At 30.9% G+C, this 23208-nt stretch overlaps 1 protein-coding gene across 5 annotated transcripts in view; it reads right to left on the bottom strand.

Annotated features, from left to right (window-relative positions):
* Positions 1-7927: 7927 nt before the first annotated feature.
* LOC129962633 (dual oxidase maturation factor 2-like) overlaps positions 7928-23208 on the bottom strand; it is a 222775-nt gene continuing 207494 nt past the window's right edge. For all 5 annotated transcript variants that reach the window (XM_056076489.1, XM_056076488.1, XM_056076490.1 and 2 more), the window contains 3 exons: positions 17040-17142; positions 14952-15212; positions 7928-9695 (listed from right to left, as the gene is read on the bottom strand). In XM_056076489.1, coding sequence (XP_055932464.1) covers positions 9605-9695; positions 14952-15212; positions 17040-17142 — 455 coding nt within the window. In that variant the 3' untranslated portion in view covers positions 7928-9604. The remainder of the gene's footprint in view (positions 9696-14951; positions 15213-17039; positions 17143-23208) is intronic.

The following is a 23208-nucleotide window of genomic DNA, read 5'->3' as shown; positions in this document are numbered from 1 at the left end:
CGTGTTGAAAAGAAAGAAGATGAATGCTGTTCAACGATCTTACAAAAACAATGATGTAATTTGTTGTAACATTAATTAGTAAGGAATGTATTATTATTTGAAAAACAAATGCATTTCTTTGAATATTGCTTTTTTCGTCCTCCGAAGCTTCTAAGGGCAAATAAAATTGCATATTCTTATTATATTAACATATTTCATATCCTGAATAGCTAATTGTCGAAACTAAAGAAATTTGCGCATGGTTGATTTCATTCGTCCATTTAAAACGTCTCGGAAATCAAATGTTTTGCTAGCCATCCTCCAAAAGAAAGTGATCCTTCTAATTTTAATGAAGCCTTGCTGAGAGCGTTGATTGTTTTAATGAAAAAGAATAAGCAATTAAAAAAGAAAAAGCATCATTTCAACATACAATTTGCTGTTTAAAGTCTGAAATATGTTTATCACTTGTTAATGGCTTCGCAATTATAAAAAGCTTCAAAATATAGAATAAAGAATACATCTATCAAAAGTATGATCTTTAATGTTTTGGTGTACTTCCAGAGAGATAAAATTCACTTATTCTTTGGAATCTTTGGATTTCGGATGAAGTTCACTAACTCCAAAACTAGATATTTTGATGAAAAATCAGAAAAATAATCTACTCTCTTTTGAAACTAAGAAAGATATGATCTATGGTCTCTTACAGACATGCCTGCGGCTTCAATCATTTTCACCTCTCATCTCTACTGCTAATAAAAATGAACGTTTATGTTGACACTCTATAAATCAAACAGATCAATTTAGAGCTACAAAACTTGGTGTAAATAAGCACTTCGGAGCGACTTTTTGAAATTTTAATTAATTAAAATAAAGCGGAATTTTGACTTTTTTTTTAGATGACTTTTGAAAATATCACAGTGCAAAAATAATTTTTACATCTTCTTAAAATATAAAAACGTATCTTTTCAATGATATCATTTTTTTGCCAAATAGGTTTTTTCGATTTTCAATAATTTTTAAAAAAATATTTTAAATGCATTTTACAACAATATATTTCACAGTTGAAATGAAACTTAAATAGTTTTCATGATCGTTTCATCCTAACATTTTCCTATTGTTGATGATTAAGATATGAAGATAGAGCTTATTTCCCACTTCAAGTGATTATTATAAAGCATGCTTTTAATCATTTTTTTTAAAATTTTAGTGTATTTATAATTAAGATTTCATCCAAAATCAAACATGAGAATCATACGTCCAATGTTACATTCTGTAGGATGCTAAATTTAGAGCGTGACTACATTTATTTTCTAGTATATGAAGTATTGTGATCGTATTGTAAAATTTGAACTCAAGATTATGACAAATCTCCACGTTTCAAACCTCGCTGTGCCAGAAAAACACATTTTTGTCATTATGTCTGTCTGTATAATTCAAAAATGTTTTGAGAGGGATGGCTGAAAGTTATATATGGAATTACTACTAAATTTTGGATTTTTATTCAATTTTTAATGAAATCCATTCGCTGGGAGAATATCTGTCTACCTGTCTTCGAGTACCAGTGAACTAAATAACGGCAAAATGTATAGGGCTATATAGATAAAATTGGCACACAGGTTTAGCATCTAAAATATGGATCTCTATCTATATGAGCCAAATCTGATTGATCATCTGCCTAACTACACTTTCGCATGCATTATATAAGTGCAATCATTCATTCACGAAATGACTTAAATCAATGAAATTCAGTATGTTTATCTTGTGAATACTAGTGTGTATTTTATATAAAATTTTGGTGTCAATCGGCCGTCGAAAGGCGTTGAAATTATATACTCTCGCAATGATAGATATGCAAGTATTAACTGTATTTTGAAACTATCTTTCACCGATAACATACCTTGCCTCAGGTCCACAATTTTATGCGGGGGGGGGGGGGAATTTATTGGAGAGGAGGAAGAAAATTTTGGGAAGGTTTAAATCGCTGCTTATATTCTGCAATTTACAAATTTCAGTCTAAAACATTATTGTGTTAAAATACACGCGTAACACTGAAAATCTATAAATAGTTTGTCCATTCTTAGAATTATTTAATGTTTTGAATTATTTTAGTCCTTTGAAATTCAAACTTCTAAGCTTCGCAGAACTGGGCATTTATGGTAAGCAACAAATATAAAACATCTAACCTAAATTGTTTCGAACAGAATCTGAAAATCTACGAAAGAGACAGACAAACTGTTGCAATTTATGGGACAGATAAAAATAACGGAGAAGAAATCCTGTCTTAAAAGGCACTCTTTTACGTCTCTTTGTTTCTTTTGAACAAAATTTCCATGAACTTTTCGCAGATCGGTTAGTTCTTGAATCATTTATGGACTTTTCTTCATGCTCGGAAGGTGACACTTTCCCTCTGAGACAATGCGGGTGCGCGTCATTTCTCTTAATCGCCCTTTTATGAGCGAACTCTTTATCAACCAGAGAGAGATAAAGAGTTTTCCGCGAAATGACCCATCAAAAGAACGGAGCTGCTCGAGTGACCAAATGGGCCAAGGCGCGAACAAATAAGAAGGCATTAAAGAATCTTCGGGAGATTAAAAGGGCTTGTAAAAGGAAGCAATAAAAAGTTCCGATTGATGAGAAAACAATAATTCTTTTAAGTACATGCAGACAGATACTGAATTCTCGAACTTTACAAGGACATTGTACAACATTCAAAATATTAGACAATGCCATATAATGTGATATACAGACCAAGAACTTCCTGAGACCTAAATGTAGATCAAATTTCTATTGGGGTGATTACCGATGAAATCACATTAATAGTACATGGTCAAGTTATTTTTCAGTAGACTATCTCAACCAGAACAGATCTTAGATAACAATCTGTTGCCGAAGATACCCATATTAAGATATTCAATGATATCACCAAAATGGTGCTCGCTATCCTGAATACTGGCCAATATCGTAAAGACATCATAACAATGTTGTGTTATCCTGAATACTGGCCAATATCGTAAAGACATCATAACAATGTTGTGTTATCCTGAATACTGGCCAATATCGTAAAGACATCATAACAATGTTGTGTTATCCTGAATACTGGCCAATATCGTAAAGCATCATAACAATGTTGTGTTATCCTGAATAATGGCCAATATCGTAAAGACATCATAACAATGTTGTGTTATCCTGAATACTGGCCAATATCGTAAAGACATCATAACAATGTTGTGTTATCCTGAATACTGGCCAATATCGTAAAGACATAATAACAATGTTGTGTTATCCTGAATACTGGCCAATATCGTAAAGACATCATAACAATGTTGTGTTATCCTGAATACTGGCCAATATCGTAAAGACATCATAACAATGTTGTTCGACATTTTCTAATAATAGGAAATGACCTTGAATGAAGAGTTCAAATTTTCTTAGCCTCCACATGGTTTGCAATGTACTGGACAATATGGTTTGGTAAAAAAAAAGGGAGGGAGCTACTGATATTTTGATTAGAAATCCTGACAATTGTTCTGTTTTCAGGTTCGAACTTATTGCAATCTATAAGGGCCTTCAATATATCGACACGTCCACTGAATTGTCTTCAAGGACATTTGGATTTTAACGGATAATCGTGCCTCTATGCAGCACCTTTCTCATTGGACGAAAGTGGGGGACAAGACTAGCAGGAATATCTTAGACCTTATTACCAAGCTCTCCACAGAACACTCTGAGTACTTTTAGTGGGTCCCTCACATATTGGTTTAAATAGTAATGAGACAGCCTCAGCTGACATATTTCGTGGTGACACAAAACTGACCTATTTTGAAATCTCCTCTATCAAAAAGATGGAGTCTGATGCACTTTGGAGAGTCCCACCTGCTCATCCTTTATACTTTGGTAAAGGTCCTGGTTGGTGTCACCGTCTGGATATATCTAGAAAACAACAAACGGCCCTCTCGTTTTTTGAGTGGACACACCAAATCCCTCATCTTCCAACATGGTCGGAGGATCTTTGTTCAATGTCCTTGGTGCAAGGAAGATCAAGCCTCTTCCAATCCTATTCTTAAATGTTTAAATTTTATTATTTTTAAGATTTAAAGGGATCCACTTTTGTTTTTAGACTCTTTTCAGATCTTTGCGTTTTATTGGAGGTAGTATAGTGCAGCTATACCACTTGGAATCAAAAACAACAATAACACCAACATATTGTTTGGAAATTATCCGAGAACAGCAGAAATAGTTTTCATAAAACGTTTCTGTATACTCTCTAATTAATGCACTTGTGTTTTATTAACCGTAATCCATAGCGAACGTATTTCAGCGACAATAATTATGAAAGACCCTATTATCACGCTGGAAGGTGATTCATACTGAAATACAAAACACATAATATGTATTTTGGACACATTTTCCCCGACTGATTGAAACCAAAATTTGGCATATATTTTCAATTGTAGTCATAAGATCATGCATTAAAATTTATTTATTTATTTGCGTTTTTGAGTTAGTGTATTTAAATGCTTTTGAAAATACAGACCTGCAAACGACCAACCTCTTGAAGAATTTCTTTTTAAATTTGACACATAATTACACTTTAAATGTTTAATTTGTATACCAAATTTTTCCATCTAGCTAACTCTCTTTCTTTTATAGCTATCGTGTCAATTTGTATACCAACAGCCGAGCAAACAGATTTCTTCTGAATGGATTTCGTTGAAAATTTGATATAAATCTACAAATTTGGAACAGAGACCGCATGTCAAATTTTATCCACTTATTTCAGAAATTTTTTGAGTTATCGTGTTCACAGACAGAAGGGATAGTCCCCAAAATGGGTGCTACATACTCACGAAGGTCTGAAATGTGGAAATCTATCACAATCTCGAATTTGAATTTCTTTCCCGCCTACAATATTTTCTCTTTTTATATGAGGAAGTAAAAATGAGTTAAAAAGAAAAGAGATGATTCTTTCGAGTTCTTCTAGAAGTTTAGTCACGTTACAGTTGACAATAAGATAGTATAAGACGGTTATTATTAATATGGAAATTACTGTCGGTAAGCCAGACACCGGAGATAGCTTTTTGTCTAGAGGCGACACAGAGTGGAGGATGATGCAAATGAGGAGAACTTTCTAAAGAAGTTAAGGACCGACAATAACTTTCCAACCCATTTTTCTTTGGGGTTGTGGCAATCGAAAGGCTTTAAATACAAAAACTATTCATTATGTTCAAAATAATCTGCCTAATTTATTATTTTAGGTAGATTCCTATAGGAAGATTATCTACTGCTAAGCTACTTTTATCAATTAGTATTATTACCTGATGACAAAACTTCGGAAAATTTCTTCAGCTCTTCACCGATTATGGTTCCTAGAACCCCAAACCACCCATCGTTCAAAAATTCACACACGCACACACACACACACACACACACACACACACACACACACACACACACACACACACACACACACACACACACCTCAAAGGCAGTAGAAATGATGGGTGGTTGCAATTTCCAATTCGTTATAACCTTCTTAATATTGAAGATAGAAAAATAAATCCAATTATCCAAATTAACGTTTCATTAAGACGTACAATTTCTGTATTAAAAATAATACATACATTTTTCATATTAAGATATTATATTTCGATAACTGCAATATTTTAGAAGTTGAGGACTGAAAAGTGATTTTCACGCCTTTATTAAATCCCATTAAAATTACTATCATTTTCAGAAGAAATACTATATATTATTGCATCTTATAATTCTATGACGACGCTCGATTTATTTAAATGCTATAAGGACTAATATTCTATTAGAGGGTTAAAAGCCATTTGTAACAATATCAAGAGTGATTTATGACGAAAAATTTCTGAGACTTATTTAGGAACCTCAAACCTTTTTTCCGTCTGAAGCGGCGTTTCTACGACAGGAGAATCTTCAGGCGAACCACGCGTTCCCCCCGTCGACCCCTCTTGCGGTTTTCTGGGGTGCTTTGATGCCTGTCCAGTTTACCGAACGGGAATGCCGCTTGAGTGGGTTTCTTTCGACAACCTTACAAGCGAGCGAGAAAACCGCATTTGTCCTTGAAACCTGTCTCGTGCCCACCAATTTGTGTCATTCTCAACGAGAACTTAAGCTCTGCTAATGGGTTTAATTAAAAGCAGGTTCGTTGAGACAAGAAAGAGATGGATTTTCAAACAATGTTGCAAAATTTAAGATGTTTACGCAACTAGCTCAGCAAACTGAATAATGCTGGTTTATAAAGATTTAAAATACTGTTTGCAAAACAGATTTTTATAAATGTTTGGGTTTACTGAAAAAGAAATATTCAGTGATAAAACCAATACAATATTCACTATCTGCTTATATGGCTCATGATAATAACATATATTAAGTAACATATAACATAACCGGCATATATTATTGTTCACATTTTTAAATAATGTGAGCATCAATAATCATAGTTTCGCACTATTTTATACTTATGTTTAATGGAGAAAATTGATGAGATAATTTGCATAAATAGATTTTTGTCAATCAATCAGCACACAAGCGAACATGCACACACACACACATTGACTTCTTTTTTTATATACCGATTTATTCATAGGTGGAAGATGTGAAACTATCAGTAACTGCTCATATTGAAATTCGGAAATCCTTATCGCTTTTGAGCATGTGTCAGGGCGCTTTTATTTATTCAAAAAAGGTGGAAAAGGAGAAAAAGGGTAATTAAAGGAAAGATAAAAAGAGGGGTTGTTTACATTTAGCAATAAGGTGAATTCAAATTATTCTCGGAATTAAGAGGTGTAATAACTGCTCATCTTTTTGCGAACTATCCCTTAACGAAATACACGTGTCGGAAAGTACTAGTCTTAGAGTCCTGGAACGAACAGGAATTTATCTATAAAAAACTAAATGTAATTTTTTTTTCATAAAATTCAAATACCCTAAAAAATAATTAGCTTAAAACATCTTATAAATTTGATCAAATACATTCAACACAAAAACGTTTTCTCCTTAGCAGAAATCTGGAATTGTATTCTACTAATTAAGTTAACATTATGACTTTAAACCGAATTACCGTGAACTGAAGAAACTATACAGAAAATGATACCCAATAAATAAGACAAAAATTGAGAACTTCGCTAATGCTCCAATGCAAGAATCGGGATTATTTTTTATATCAGCACAATATAGACGTTTCGGGATTTGTAGAGCAGTAAAAAAAAGAATCAAATAAGCAGTTTGGATATTCTTTCTTTTAACCTATTTTCAAAATATTATAGGGATTTACACTTTTGGTGGTAAGACTATCCAAAACTTTGTTTACAGAAAGTCAAACTGCTGACGGATTTGGCAAAACCATAGAAACATATGTACAGTTGTGGTATAGACATATATATATTTAAACAAACTAATTCTCTATGTTTTTATATTATCTGTTTATATGTACATAGAAGGCAGACAAGCAGATTTTCCACATATATGAATTTTATGCAAAACTTTATTGAATAATATAATTGGGATATAATGATAGCATAAATATTACCTGCGTCTAACTCGTTGTGCTTTTTAACATTATGTTCATAAAGATGCAGGAAGGCAAACATAATTTCAAAAAGGGTCTTTTCGAACTGAGAACAGTATAAAATCATCCTACCAGTTGAAGTTTTTAAAGATTATAATACTTTCAACTTTTCTCTGCTTGGTGTAAGTTAAAATAACGGCAAAAGAAATGTACTGCACGTTATTAGTTATGATGTACAATGTTTCCGAATTTAAGTTATTGTCAGCCACTTTACATTTATTTTATATGCATATATGCGGACATTATCAAAGGCATAGTTAGGATATAATCGAGTAATGATAGTTAGGACTTCACATGTTAAAAATACAACATGAAAAACCATGTTCGTAGATAAATAATATTAAGAAACAAATAAATTTTAAAATATTTTATTATCAGCACTTACAAAGCATTTTGGTCCTTTAACTACACATTGCACTTGACATACGAAACATATGTTATTCTTTTCAGTATAGAAAATATTTTAAATAAATATATACACACAATATATATATATATCACTGAAAAGTGTGGAATCCCTTTCGTCCATGTCCTTCGTCCGTAGGAACGATCAGTCCTTGTCGTCCAAGGGGACATTTTTGTCAGTTCGATCTTTCAAAAAAATGGCGCGGAATATGGCTTCTATTCGAACAAACAAGATAAAGAAATATGGCCAGAATATATCACACACACTCACGCACTTCAAGTACTGTCAAAGAAGCTCTTAGAAATCGAAACTCCAAATTTTGTTCGTTTGCTTTTTCTTCGGATAAAAGGTGAATGGATGTAGAATTTATCCGATTTTAAGACGTCCATTAAAAATACTTTCGAGTTTTTGCAGTCAGTTTAGAAATTAAACATTAAGCTTATTCCATGGACCTTCAACTGTCTCGCATCCGAATATACATAAAATGGCCCTTATTATTAAAAGCGAAATCACTGATATTTTTCTATATTGGGCTCGGTCTTAGAACAATTTCTAGGAAACGATTTTATACGTTTCAGCCGTTTTAAGGTAATAATCGAAGAAATATTTCACATGTTCAAGTCATTATAGGAAGACTCGTTAGATCTATTTTCTACATTCCAGCCGGTGAAAGGGTTAAAATAAATTACTCAGTAATAGTTATCAAAATGTGGCAGTAATTCTTGAGTGAACGTCTTTAAGTGATTCCATCACAAAAGATTTGCATAAATATAATTTTATAAATGTGCATTATACAAAAAAATTATAGTTTTTAAAGTATGTATATGTAGGCAGACATCTTTATAAAATTATTCTGCAAAAGTTTATTACAATAAAAAAAATTATAGATAATGATTACTTAAAAAAAACTTCGGTGCTTCATTTCTCTAGGAGAATAAAAAATTTAATAAAAGGAACACATGACTTTACGTTTTAACTTAAAAACTCAATTAAAAAAATGTTACTGATGCTGGTGTTTCTCTGCATTTCAAATTGAAGTCGCATCATTTATTTGTAACTATTATCTGCTGAGGCTCAAACAACATAAAAGCCTTTCATATTTTAAAAGAAGTTATTGAAAATGAAACAAAGATTTCGCCTTTCGCTGAAGAATCTCTACTATCCAGACTTGAGGTTTGAATTATTATAGTAATACTGACTAACCCGATGTAAAAAATTTGCATTTCCTAAAATAAACGCATATTCTATAAGACATTCTCAGTAATTCATTTCTTTTCATTCACCACCAACTACTGACTGCAAAACTCGCTTTAAATCTTGGAGAAACGCTTTTTTTAAAGTCTGTTTTAAAGAGCTATCCATCTGGTTGTTTGCACTTGACCACAAACTGAAGAGGAATCTTAAGAGATATGTCTCGCGTGAAGCAACACATAAGATGGAATCCATTTCTTTGAATTCTCAAAGTCCGTCCACTTTGGTGTCTTGACTATGAAGTGAGGCCGGTCTTTAGTCCTCGAAAATAAACTGGAAAGTGTCTCATTGTTGTTCCAGAGGAATCCTGGACGTTATAAGAACCGACATCACTTTTTGAAGGAACTTAACGGATCATGCATAGTTTCTTGGTGTCACCACAAAGCTGCGGCAGAGATGTCGATGTTCACATCTTTGGACGTGGACGGTTGTCGGTAGGTGTTTATTGTGAAGTTGTGGATCCGTCTGTAATAAAGACCAAGAAATCAACTGACATTTATAATACAATATATATATATATATATAATTAAGAATAAACATTTCCCTCATTCGTTAATATTTATTATATAAGTATCTACATAATTGTGGCTCACCATTAAAAAAATCATGAAATACAAAATAAAATGCTATTATCGACAAGAATAATTTTATAAAATAATAATGTTCTAATAATTAATATAATAAACTGTCATTCTTCTTTGAGTTATTCTATAATTTTGGACTAGCGGACAATTTATTAATATTGGGAAAAAAAATTAAAAATTCCTTTTCAACAAATCTGGAGTTTTATTTTTTGCAGTCTTTATTCCCTTCTAATCATGCAGAAAAAGACAATTGTGTATCGTTACTGTGCATGTGCAGTAGTAGAAAATCAAGACTGAGGGAAATTACAGATCTCCAAGAAGTTTTTTCGATCCACGGAATAAAATCATTTTTTACAAATACCATATATTCAGCGTTTTCTCTAGAGTTTCAAAGTTTTAGTATACAATTCTATTAAATCTTTCATGAAAAATATTGCGAAAAAAATAGATGAAATAGTGATTAAAATGACGTAATAAAATGTTATCTTTTTTCAGTACTTACACACGACCGTATGTAAAGACAAATAAAGCTTGACAGAGTTTTATTTCATAAAAGAAAATCTAAAATTTAAATATTTCTTTGATTTTAATATGAGGCTTGTTATTACAGATATTAAAGAGATACATGCACGTTTTAATTCTTTCTAACATTTAGTCATAATTATGATAAGCATTTAAACACATTTATATGATCTGCTTTCTGTGCGTAAAAATGGAATTTTGTCATCAACTTTACACTCAGAATTTTTAAATTTTCCACATTTGTGTACTCATAATGCCAACACATGATTTTTATAATTTTATAATTCATAATTTAAATCTAAACGAATCATTAATTAAATTGAACTTTGATTTCGGAACGTGCCACTGATTCTAAGTCTTAAAAAAAACACCTCTCGTGTTGAAAAGGGATAAATAGGGATAGAAAGGAAAAGATTGTTGAAATAAAAAAAAATACTATTTATTTACTAATGAAAGTATCTTTTGTAAATGAATATTTTAATTTATTAGTAAAAGAAGCTGAAAATATATTATACTCAAATAGAAAAACATTCTAATAGATTTTTCTCTATTTGGTTAAAAGTAATTTCTTAATTGAATAGAAATAGGATCACAAGTGCATAAAAATATAAAATTTCTTTTAAACAATTTAATTTATAAGTTTACTATTTTATTAACCATCAACATACTTTCAACAATTTTCAAAACTTAAAGTAGTTTGCTCTTTTTAATCAGGCATATAACTATAAATAGTCGTTTATTTAAGATGCGTTATAAATAATAAAAAAGCGTACAGTGAAAGAAATGTCTGGATAAACTTTTTAATAATTTTAAGATATCATTTTTTAAATAAGAAATTAAATTTGACTAAGAGATTACGTAAAGGAAATCAGGCCGTTCTTGGTTTTGTGAAGTTAATAAAAAGGAAACACTAAAAATTACTTATGTGTATATTTTCTGAAAGTTATACTGTAAAGTAATTTTAATGTGTTTTTAAAATAGTTTAAAAAAAATTCCATCTTAACATTTGCTCCAAATTTAATTTACTTTTCTGAATAAAGTTTACGCGTAGCATCTAATTCCATTAAATAAACGAGTTCACCTTTTCTTATATATGCAATTTCCTAAGTATTCTTTTTTCTTTAAATTTAAAATGATAACTGCGTGTTTTAAATTATTTTTTTTAAAAAACCCACAGACAATCCACTATTGTTCCGTTCGTCGTCACGAGAAAAATTGTAAAAAACTGGGCCACAAAAATACCTTTCCTTTAAAGTTTATTCAAGGAAAAAAGATTTCATAAATACGAAAGGGGGAAAAAATATAATCATTAAAAAGTAAATTTTTCTCAAACTGAGGCCAATACGAGTTGCGTCCTTCGATCGACTAGGAAACGACTATCACCTTGAGTAAGCAGAAAGCTTCATTTTTCCAGCAAAGTTTACAAACAATCGAACGAACACAAATCTCCCACAGAATATGCATAACTCACTTTCTCTAATGCAAAGGTCACTTCGATCGCTCCAGAGTCCGAGGGAATCCCTTGACCCCGATAACGGTCCATCGAGTAGCGGGAAACAAAACAATGGGACCGTTTTCCAACACCAAGGTCTGACAGAAAGCGTCAAAATCTATCTCCTTTTATAAATAGCCATAACAGTTATTTGCATGTTCGATTCAATGAGGGAAAATGTTGCAAGAAATCCCTTCGAAGGTTAAAAGCGCGAAAAAAACGTTCGGAACAATTTTCCCGTCTTCTGATTGTTTTCCTAGAGATAAGCCCTCGCGTGTCAGGGTTAGGAAAGAGTTAGCAAGGAATATGCTTTTTGGCTTGCGTGAGTCATTTATCAAATTATGAGTCCACGATATGGATGAACTGCAACACTGTTTAGTTGTTACGGTGTAGCGATTTTTGGAATTGTCCCAATTTAATCGATGAGCCTTGAGCGAATCCAAATCAGATTGTTATTGATTTCTTTTAACAGATATGGACGCAACAAGATTTACAATTATCTCAAAGGGGAAGAGATGGACGATAGATCTGATACAACAGTATAATCGAATTGCAAAATCGAGTCATATTACGACAGCATGAGAAATGAGTTATTCAGTTTAGTAAGCAATCAAAAGGAAATCAGTGATTATGAAGTGAAGTCAGTGAAGTCAAAATAAATTGGAGAATGTATATTATCTCTAAACTTTCTAAATTAAAAAAAAATTTGCTGAAATCAGAGCGAATCCTAATTTATATTGTTTTTAACTGCATGTGAGAAGAATTCGCAATGATATAAAATATAATGTCTAACTCATTTTCAAATTCCCGATTCCTCTAAAATGTGGAAATAAATTGACAAAAACAATGGAATTTGTTCGGTAATTCGTGTTTCCTTTTCAGTTGATGCCAAAATTAAATTATTGAAATTAACATCAACATTTAGTAACTCAATGCATGCAACCTATCGGCATTTACTGAACCACTGGTGCTACTTTCGCGTGATTTTCCCTCTGTACAGACATATTGTACTTGTCTTTTAATATTCTCATATTATTTTTCTTTTCTAGTGTTATTTTATTTTTTAGTTATTTTATCTAATAAACTTAGCAAAAAATTTACAATTATGCAGGCCCAGTTTAAAACCTTTTAAGTTTTAAAATGAATGTAAACTGATAAAGATTTGAAAATATCTTTCAAAATTTTTAACACAGTGACTGTAGATTTTTGTGGTTAATTAGAGATTTCAAAATTTTGATAATATCAACTGAATGATCAGTTGAACCTAACCAAACCGAACGGGTGAAATCAACTATATGCTTATCATATGAGAAAACAATTTAAAACATTTTTTATGACTATCCGTAATTTATTTCAAGAATAGCAATTAAAAAGATTTTTAATTATTACATACCGACAATTATTCCTCAATAGCTCATTAATATATTATTCATATTCTTCTTATTTTTTTAAAGTTTTGAGCGGCACTGAAAGCTGGGTTTTAAATTAACAAATCATTCCATTGCTCGTTTCATGGTTTTCTTCAACACATTCTTCAGAAACGTCAACATTTATTGCTTGGTCTTACTCTCCAAAAACCAAATTTTCAACATTTCGGTGTATTACAATTAGATAAACTTTCATGTTTGTTCCAATTTCTACTTTATCTTTAACACTCAAATCAGTTCATTTGTACCAGTTATATTTTCGTAATTCAATTACATCGAACATTAGTTTATGGTTATTCAAACGACTTCAAGACATACCTAGTTTCATAACTGTCCATGTAAGCAATCAATTAACCAGTTTGGAATCCAACTAATGTTATAGAACTCAGATTTATTCTTAGAGTAAATATAGCTCCACTCACAGAGTCAGTGCTGAACAGTTCAGACAAAAGAAAGTGAGCTTCATATCATAGAAAAAATGACTTTCAGATGTTTCCTCACAAATGAATTTAGAAATTCCACGAACGTCCATAGTTAACACTAATTGGAAATGAAGAATCGTATTATTTTCTATTCCAAGTATTATAACGTTAAATGAGGTAAGGTTCATCTTAAATGAATATTTTTGTGTGCATTTGAACAAATCGGTTCGGGATAAGAAGATTTTGATAACATTAATCGTGGCCATATTGAACGACGTCACCTATATCAAATATTCAAGAAATTTACAGGCATATTCAGGAATAAGCTCTCTTTTAAGTAACTTTTATCTTTTGATTTCATTTCCGAATTCATTTTAAATGCGGAATGGTACTTTATATAAATTTTTGTATTTTATGCTCATTTGATTCCTTTTCCACTTATAAAAAATTACATTCTGTTAAATGAAAAAAGAAATAATTTATTTAATAATAATATATATAATTTATATACTAATAATAATTTATTTAGTATATAAATTATTATTAGTATATATCTTATATAAAGTATTATTTCTAATTAATGAATTTCTCTGCATAAGTTTCCCAAGGCTAAATACTTTTTCTGAAATGACCAAGTTTGGAATTTCAGAATAAAAGAATCTGTTTGAAATAATGAAATCTTGGTCTCATCAGTTTCTTAGATATCAATTTCTCTCACTATATTACGGGTACTTCCCAATGAATTAGAAATTTTGGTTTAGTTATGACTTCAGTTCAAGTTACTACTCGCATTTAGCGCTGATTTTAAAGGACAACGGAGTATATTTAAATCCAGAGATTTTCAAGAACTGAGAAATCAAAGTTTATGAGCATTTAAATATTATTGCACTCATGAATGCTGTTTGAATAATCTAAGAGTTTGAAAGCTCTCTTTGTTAGTTCAAATTGAGTAGTGGTCTTGGTAAATGTTAGGATTTAGAGTTACGCTCACAGAGTCACTATTGAACAATTCCTGTGAAGTATATGGTGGCATTACTTCAGTGCCATAATAGCAAGATCAGTAAGAATTCTCTTTGGGTGTCACCCTACTTGTCATTAATAATAGGGGAACAGTCCCATACTAGCATAATGTTCTCATTCCATGACATACCCATCAGAAACTTAGCGAAACTCACGTTTCTCCTGTTGGTTTCTTATTAGTTTATGGTTTTCTAATTCACCGGTTAGTACCTGCACATATATGAATTATTAATGTTTACAGAAGATATTCTTACTGGTTCTGTACGAAGGAGGCCAAGGGGTTCTTCCGTAGTTGTTCCTTCTGTGCAAACTTGCCAAAGTTCCTGAGGCTGACGGCCCTCTTGCCGTTCACGATGGTGCTGTAATCCTCCTCTTCTTCTCCCTCGTAGGCCCCGTTCTCGAACCCTTTGGATTCGTTTGAGGAATTTGTGGAGGAGGTCTGCACCGACGTCGAGCTGTTGGACTGAGAGCATCGTTGCTTCTGGACGGAGGGGTCTGGCTGTGATAACAGGTACCTTCGGGAAGAAAAGAAAATGACTGATGCCGAAGAACAAACAGCCACGCTTTGCGTCTTTAACAATGGTATTTTAGAGGGTTTTCAGAACTCTCCGGTTTTAATGACATTGAAACAAATGTATGAGTACGTTTAACTCCACCATATGAGCAAGGAATAGTTTAGACAATACAATTTGCTTATTAGATAAGATACAAATTTGGTCTTCAGTTGTTCTGCAATTATCACATATATTATTCAAATTCAAATTACCACAATCTGCTTATAATAATTTTAAACAGAAAAATATTCGAAAATTTAGAGGAAAAAAAAACCCAAAATATTTTGTTACTGATGCACCAAAAACAATATTATGAAAATTTTTAAATTCCTTTTCTGCTATATGTACACTATGATAAAAATCATTGTTAAAAATTGCTACTCGGATTACAATTAGAAAAACTTTTCTTTACCGTAACTTACCGAAAAGCCTAAACTTATCGTAAATAATATTTGCAGATAGGTATCATTTATTCTTTTTTTGAAATAAATTATAGTTAATTTTATGCCAAATAATAAAATTATTGATTATTTTAAATGCTCTTTCATCAGATGGTTGAAAGTTGGTTTGAAAGATCTGCGTCTCAAATAATTCACCAAAATTAATTTATTGATTAAAAATAAAAGTTTCAAAACGATACTGACTAATAAATATACAAGCTGATTTATTATTAACTATAACTGTGTATTGATAAGTTTCACAGCTAAAAAAATAAAAGTTATCCCGTAAAACATACTAAACTGAAATAAAAACATTTGTCGCATAGTTGTTAAATTTTTTAATCAAAACCAAAATGAAGAACTAAATCTTCATTTTCTCTTTTTTCAAGAAGTAAGAATTATACACTAAGAAAATTAAAATCGATAGATCTTTAAATTAAATAAAGGAATATATGCATGTTCAAAACGAATTAGAAATTCTAACCACAATGTAAGTAAAAGTTATTAAAATTAAAGATTACTGCGACTGCATTTTAAATGTATCTCTCGGAGAAGAAACATATATAATTTTTTTTTCACGTTTCATTTTGGTGAACAAGCGTTTGAAAGCAGTACGACTTGTTCTGAATTGCTTAATAATTAATTCGGATAGATGAAGGCTGCACTTATATTTTTTTTGAATGCATGTTATTCACTTTAAAAATATATTTAACAAAAGAATAACAAAGAAATAGTACTAATTTATTAAACAAGACATAGCATATTTTAAACTATGGAATCAATAATTATATTAAAAATGTCTAAAAATGTTTTGAAATGATTTAAATTTTTTTTTTTAAATCACCTGGTATGTTAATTACTACACCGTATATGTTAATTGCTTTACTTACATTTCGTTAGAAGTTTTAAAGAAATTCATACGAATTCCTTAAAAGCAATTTACTGAAATACTTCTGCAAATTGTTATCTTTTTATTAAGTGTTCTCGAAACGCCCTTTCGAATTTTAATGTCAAGAACCTGGAGTTTTATTAACATGTTTTGTGCTATGAAGATAAAATCAATTTTGTATACGTTTTAGAAGTTGGTGTCTTGAACGCAGATGAAGAAACAGAATGAGATCATTTTCATAAGAAGTTTTTTTTTCATTAAATTTGAGATGTGTTGGAGTTTCTTATCATATTCCAAAATATATATATTCTAAAAGAACTAATTCGTTGCATGTTTACGTTGCTCTGGACTTCATAACTGATAGGGATATGCTATATTGAAATAAGATATGTGTTTGAAAGATTTATGCACGAAAGTGAGGTCCATTGAACTGTGGGTGGGTAGAACGAATGGGTTTACCTGCAGGGCATGTCATAATCTACTTCCAGGATGGTGGCGAACTTGTTAGGAAAAAGAAGATCGACAATTGCCACCGCTCCTCCCACGACTATCGCCGTAATACCTGCAATAAGAGAAAAACAATCATGAGTACAACAACAAAGATTTCAAGTTCATTTATGTGCCATTGATAAAAAATGATATGCATGTAAAATTTGGAGAAAAAATGTCAGGCCATTGGAGCCAGTCTCACAGTGTCTTTATTTTAAGAATAAAAATAACAGAATATGGATTTCGCCCTTTTTTACCCAAATTCTGATTGCATTTCTATTATATTGTACGGATTGATTGATGATTTGCACAATTCTGACTGTACTTTTAGTCTTCTTTCCCTAGTGCTGGAGTGAAATTCCTTCATGTGAAGCCAAAAAGTAATACTTTCGTTACTTTCTTCGGTGTTCAAATAAATAACTAAAGAATAAATAAAGTAATGTTTAGGATCTTAAATTCAAGCTCTATTGTCTTTGTTTAAATTTTTTTACTTCAATTCATCTCTAGTACGCCAAGGTACTCAAAAATTATCTTCCATTTTCTTGGCGAATTATTTTATTATCCTTGACATTAATTAATTAATTTTATGTATTTTTTTGATGTGAAGATTGATATCCGATGATAGATATCAATTTAATATTGAAGGTCAGCCGACCTTGAGAAAATCGACCAAAAGTGGAGGAAATTCAAGATCTCCGAACTATTAAACGCTTCCTTCTTCCTGTTGCCTTCGATTTCATTTTTTAATAAACTAGTCAGCGACAGCACCGTATACATTTCCCACACCTGCTTTTATAAGGACATATGTATTTTTTTTAAACCCAGAAAATCAAGTTATCGCTAAATATAACAAGGACTATAATTTTAATGGATAATGAATGAATGAATAAATTTTTTAATAAAAACCTTCGCATTAAAATACTTCTTACGGAATTTTTTTCAAGAAATTTTTGGACGATTAAAGAAAGATGCATTTGCGGGATTTGGTTTGATTTGCAGGTTTTGAATCCTATATTTCTGTATTTTTTAAAATTGCTATATCATTGAAGAATTGTTAAAATATTTATAAAAGCTCACCATAAATTAGATGTGCCACAATGGATGAAATTATCGTTATTTATTTTCCGATAAAGTGCTATTCGAAACTGAAAACTCAACATTAAAGAAACGTATTACATGAAAGAAAAAGACCTTTTTTTTTTAAAGTCGAAAGATTGTATGTAATATTCAATTGACCTCGGCTTTAAAATATTGTTCTTTTCATATGTAGAAAATGTCAGATAATAATTGGGCACACTGCAAAATTGCATAATCCTTATGTGCCAACATAACGCTGGCAGAAACAATATTTTCAATTTTCTGATCACCCGGCATTGATAATTTACCTCAAAAAATTCGATTAGTAAAACATGTAAACCTTATTTACCTTGCGATATATTTAACTTCTACTTTTATGTAAAATAATGCTTATAGCCTGTCTAGTAGTGTTACCTTATTTTTTATAAATTTGCACTTACTCATTATAATAAAATTAGCCGCCTTTGGCGAGCAGTTTTTTCGCCCAGATTCCAGTAATTTTAGGCTGTTAAATAATTTATAAAATGCATTTAAAAAACAACTTCCCCTTGTTGTTTGTTAGGACTGAAAAACATTATTGAATTATTATGAAAAATTCAACTGAATGCGCAAATTGAACAAAATGTATATATTATGAAATAAAAGCGGAAGCAAAAATCCTACTACGGAATCAATGCCTAGCAAACATTTGCGATCGAATATTTTGATGGGAGAATTTGAATTCCTTCATAGCATTTAGAAATTTTGTTACCTATATGAAATTATTACCTATATTACCTATATGAATTAAAAATATTAATAAATTAAGGGGAAAATTTAACTGAAATAAAATTGTTATAATTAAAAATTTAATGTTTTGAGTTTTGGTGTAATACAAAGGCTATTTTTGTAAAATATGAATTTCAATTTTTCGAACGCACGTCTATAACTATTACCCTCCTGGCGATAGTTATGTCTATTTTGATGTCCCATTAAACCTTCTGTTTGAAGCCTATTTCTTAATCTCTATGATATCTTCTTTCCTCTGACTGAATGCACTTTTCGACTATTCCCGAATCTTTTCCAGAGAATTTCTAATGATACTTTGCGACTCTATTAATTCGCTATGTGAATCATTGAATTCAATACACCTATAAAAACTCACAACAGCAGCTTGAAAATATTCGTATGGTGGTTTGTTTACATATAACTTTTTCCATTGACACTAAGCAATCAGAACGATTATTGTACGGTTATGTTATATATATAGAGAGAGAGATGGCTGTAACATAAACTATATTATTCAGTTTCTAATAGTTATGATAACAATACAATATATAGTCATTTTATGCTATATTTAATTTCATTTGACTAATGAACAAAGAAGCAATTTTTTATTGTATTTTATTGTATTATTTATTGTATTGTGTAAGCAATTGTATTTTTGCTGTAATAAAATTTAATAAAATAGATTTTGGAAATTAAACTTATGAATTATTTATAAAAGTGTAGCATTGTATGGAAGCTGATTCAGAAAAACAGATGAGAAAAATTTGTAATATTTGTTAAAAAAAAAATCAATATTTGTAAATAACAAAATAAATATATAAAAAATATTTTTATAAATTCAGACCTCGAGATTTTTTATTTTAACTGCAAGGTATATTAAATCTGATTTGGTTCTAGCTCATAAGCCATGAATGAATATAGCATTGTTTTTTAGACATAGATACACTGTCCCTATGGCACAAGATAAAAAGGGGAGATTGGATGCAATAATTAAAATGAATGGTTATTTGCATTAAATTAATTTATTAGCCTAGCCTATGCATGGATTGTTATTTGATTATTGTTTGAATATACAACAACTAGTGTCGAAAGATTTGTGGTGCAAAACTTCTCAAATTACGACTGAGACAATTTTTCTTCTATGCTCATTCTTTTATAGAATGTCGTCATAATTGCTGAACTGGAAATGCTAAACCCAGCAAGTTCTGCCAATTTGGTAAAAAATCTGTAAATATTAGTAAGGATTAAAGGGTCATTTTCGTTACATCATGAATTTTTAAGCCGACAATCGACGAATCTTTGTTATTAGCTTTGGAAAGCTTTTTGAAATAGGTTTTTGTCATTGAAATAAAGATAGTCTTTTCTCATTTCTTGTAATTTGGCTTCAAAATTACTTAATATAAGGATTTGTTAGAAAAGTAGATAATACAAATCTTTCAGATTGAGGTAATAATACGGGCTGTTCCGTCTTGATGGAAGTTTTGAACCTGCTTTTGCTAAAAATGTTGAATGTCTGTTCATTCATGTTTGAACATTTATCCATGAAATGATTATAGTTATTTAGAGATTTTTTCTATAATATTTTTTTTTTTTATTTTTCGAAATTGCAGTCCATTTGAGAATTTTCAAACATTTATTGATCAGTATCGAGCTGTTATAGTCGATATTTTCATTAGTGAAACCTTTAAGAGTACACTGTGTGGGTGAAACTTTGCCGGTGTATCGAATCAAGAAATACAACGAATTTCTTGACTCGATTCGAATACTTTTATATAAAATGTAGTTTAGTTTTTAATGCATGTAAGGAGTTCAAAACTATTACTATTGCAAGTGATGGCATCCTCTCGGTAACTGATATTTTTTATTAGACAATGGCAGAAATTGTGAATTAATCAGGTATTAACTTTGTGGAATCGTTTGCAAGGGTGTGCGTTTGTTGAACCGCTTTCCCTTACGAATAGTGTGGTTGGTAATATAAATAACTCAGATTGCTTAGTAGCAAAAGCACTTGAAATATATTCGAAAGAGTTACAGTAAGTACTTCGACATTGAAACTAAGCAAAAGAAAAGTCCATAGAAATATTTTACCTTAACAATTCATTGAAATAAAAAAACATTATCAGAATTGTCACTTTTGGCAACTATTTTGGCACAAATTTTCTTTTTGGATGATATAATAAATAGCACTTCAGTTCAGTTCATATAAGGATCCCGTTTGAAAGCAACACTAGGACCTCATAAGTTTTGAACCACAGTCAGATGATGAGGTCGGTAATTGAGCTGGGATTTCCCTCCTCTCCTAACTTCCACGCCAAACTAGTAGGAGGACGTTTGACCCTGACGGATTTAACGTGCACCAGACTCACTTCTCTCGAATCTGTAACTTTTCGGTTCCGAAGCCAAGACCTTACCATCAGGCCCCCGTCGCTCTATACTAAATATCAGCGACAATAGTTTAAGATACTCATGATATATTTTTAGCTTTGCGTAACCTTGTTCTTATTTTATTTTATCCGTAACTCACCACAAAATAAGAAGTATTTTTTTTTTTTTTTTTTTTTTTTAAAGAAATGGCAGTAATGAGGGAAAAAAAAAACCGAGAAATATTGCGTTTATCCATGAAGTCAAATCGACCCTCTCTGTTCAGAAAGGAATTAAGCCGTTGTTATGGATGTTTTGAAAATCAGTTCGATAAATTGAAAAATCAAAGTGTAGGATTATAGATACAAACTTCGAATAATGCACGGCGATAATTAGGACACCACCTTGACATTTTTTTTTATACCTACAAAGGAATATATTTTGAAATTTACTGAAGTAACTTGTCTCATTATAAACTCTATTACAGTGTTTGCAATTTTCAAAAATAATTATTTGTCTAAAATCGTCATTGTGTAATAAATTCTTGTAATAAGTTTTCGGTTTACTTACACGGTATTTTAAATATCTTCAAAAAGTAAAAGATCCATTCGGTTAATATGCGCATTAAGCTTTAGAATAAGATTGCAAATTTTGAATCGAATTAAATGGTTTAATGAGCTTTCGGCCGGTATTATAACCTCAAACTAGAATGTTGACAGTTAGCATTGCCGATGCAGAATTGACTCGATGCTTTGTTTTTGCGAGGAAAATTACATAATAATCTGCTACCGTTTTTCTCCTTTTACATTGCATCATTTTCTAATTAGGCCATTCTGTTCCATTAAAAATGATAAACGTAATGAAATATTTGATTTAATGTGCATTTCAACATCCGAAAAAAATGCACACAGAATATTTTTGGCCTGTTCGAATTGATTCTTTTCTCGGCCAATCGGCACTTCCTGTATTCTAATGAGTTGCCACTCCTTGCGAGATGTGATTATCGCACAAGAATAGTAAAAAAAATGCATTCGTGTTTTAAAATAACATCTCGCCTGTGAGTTAAAGTAGCTGTGACCGTATTCATATCCTTATTCATTAGTGAATGAAAAATACCACAACTTTTATTTTTGATGCTCGGAGCGAATTAAGAAATTTGCATTTTGACGTAACTGGAAAGGAATTTTACAGGCATCAGCGGGGATGGATTCCACTGCTCGAGGGAATATTCATTTGAAGAAAATTTAGAAGATATTCGAACATTTAATCCGCAATTTCGCTACATGATAGCCGTTTAAGATTTGATTCGCCTAACTTCATTTCATCTTTAAAATGTATTCTTAATTATACAGAAGTTGTTTTGTGAGCACAAAAATATATTTCATCTCTTTCCAAAGTTCATCACGTGAAACAACTAACTAAAAGATCGAAAAATATTTAAAATACGTTTATAAAAATTTATTGAAGTTTCAGAGCATATTCTATAGAAATAAAATTAAAATTATTGAAAAATCTGTTTTTTGAATTTTAAAGTCGGGTAAAAATTATGTTTGGGCATTAATATGCTCCGATGTAACTGAGAAAAAAATAAAATTTTGATTAGCTTTTAATCAGTCTTTTTAAAATTTTGATTCATTTTTAACTAACAGTCTTATTAAATTGGGAAAATTCCTTTCTTTAGGAGCAAACAATTATGCGTCTAGGTATAAGCACTAGCTCTCGTTCTAAACAAACTGTCGTGTGGAACATTTTAAACGAATTTTCAATCATTTATGTTGCATCATGGGGCGTCGTATGTAATGCAAGCCCATAAAATATTATATGTAAAATTTTTTCGTTTTCTAAAACATGGGTATTACGCCATTTGCCTTAAATTGCCTAATAGATAAAGTCGTAAGTAATTAAATGGCAAATTATTTTTGAAATAAAACTG

Source organism: Argiope bruennichi, chromosome 3 (assembly GCF_947563725.1).
Source record: "Argiope bruennichi chromosome 3, qqArgBrue1.1, whole genome shotgun sequence".
NCBI classification, from domain to species: Eukaryota; Metazoa; Arthropoda; class Arachnida; order Araneae; family Araneidae; genus Argiope; species Argiope bruennichi.
This window is presented reverse-complemented; position numbering and strand designations above follow the sequence as displayed.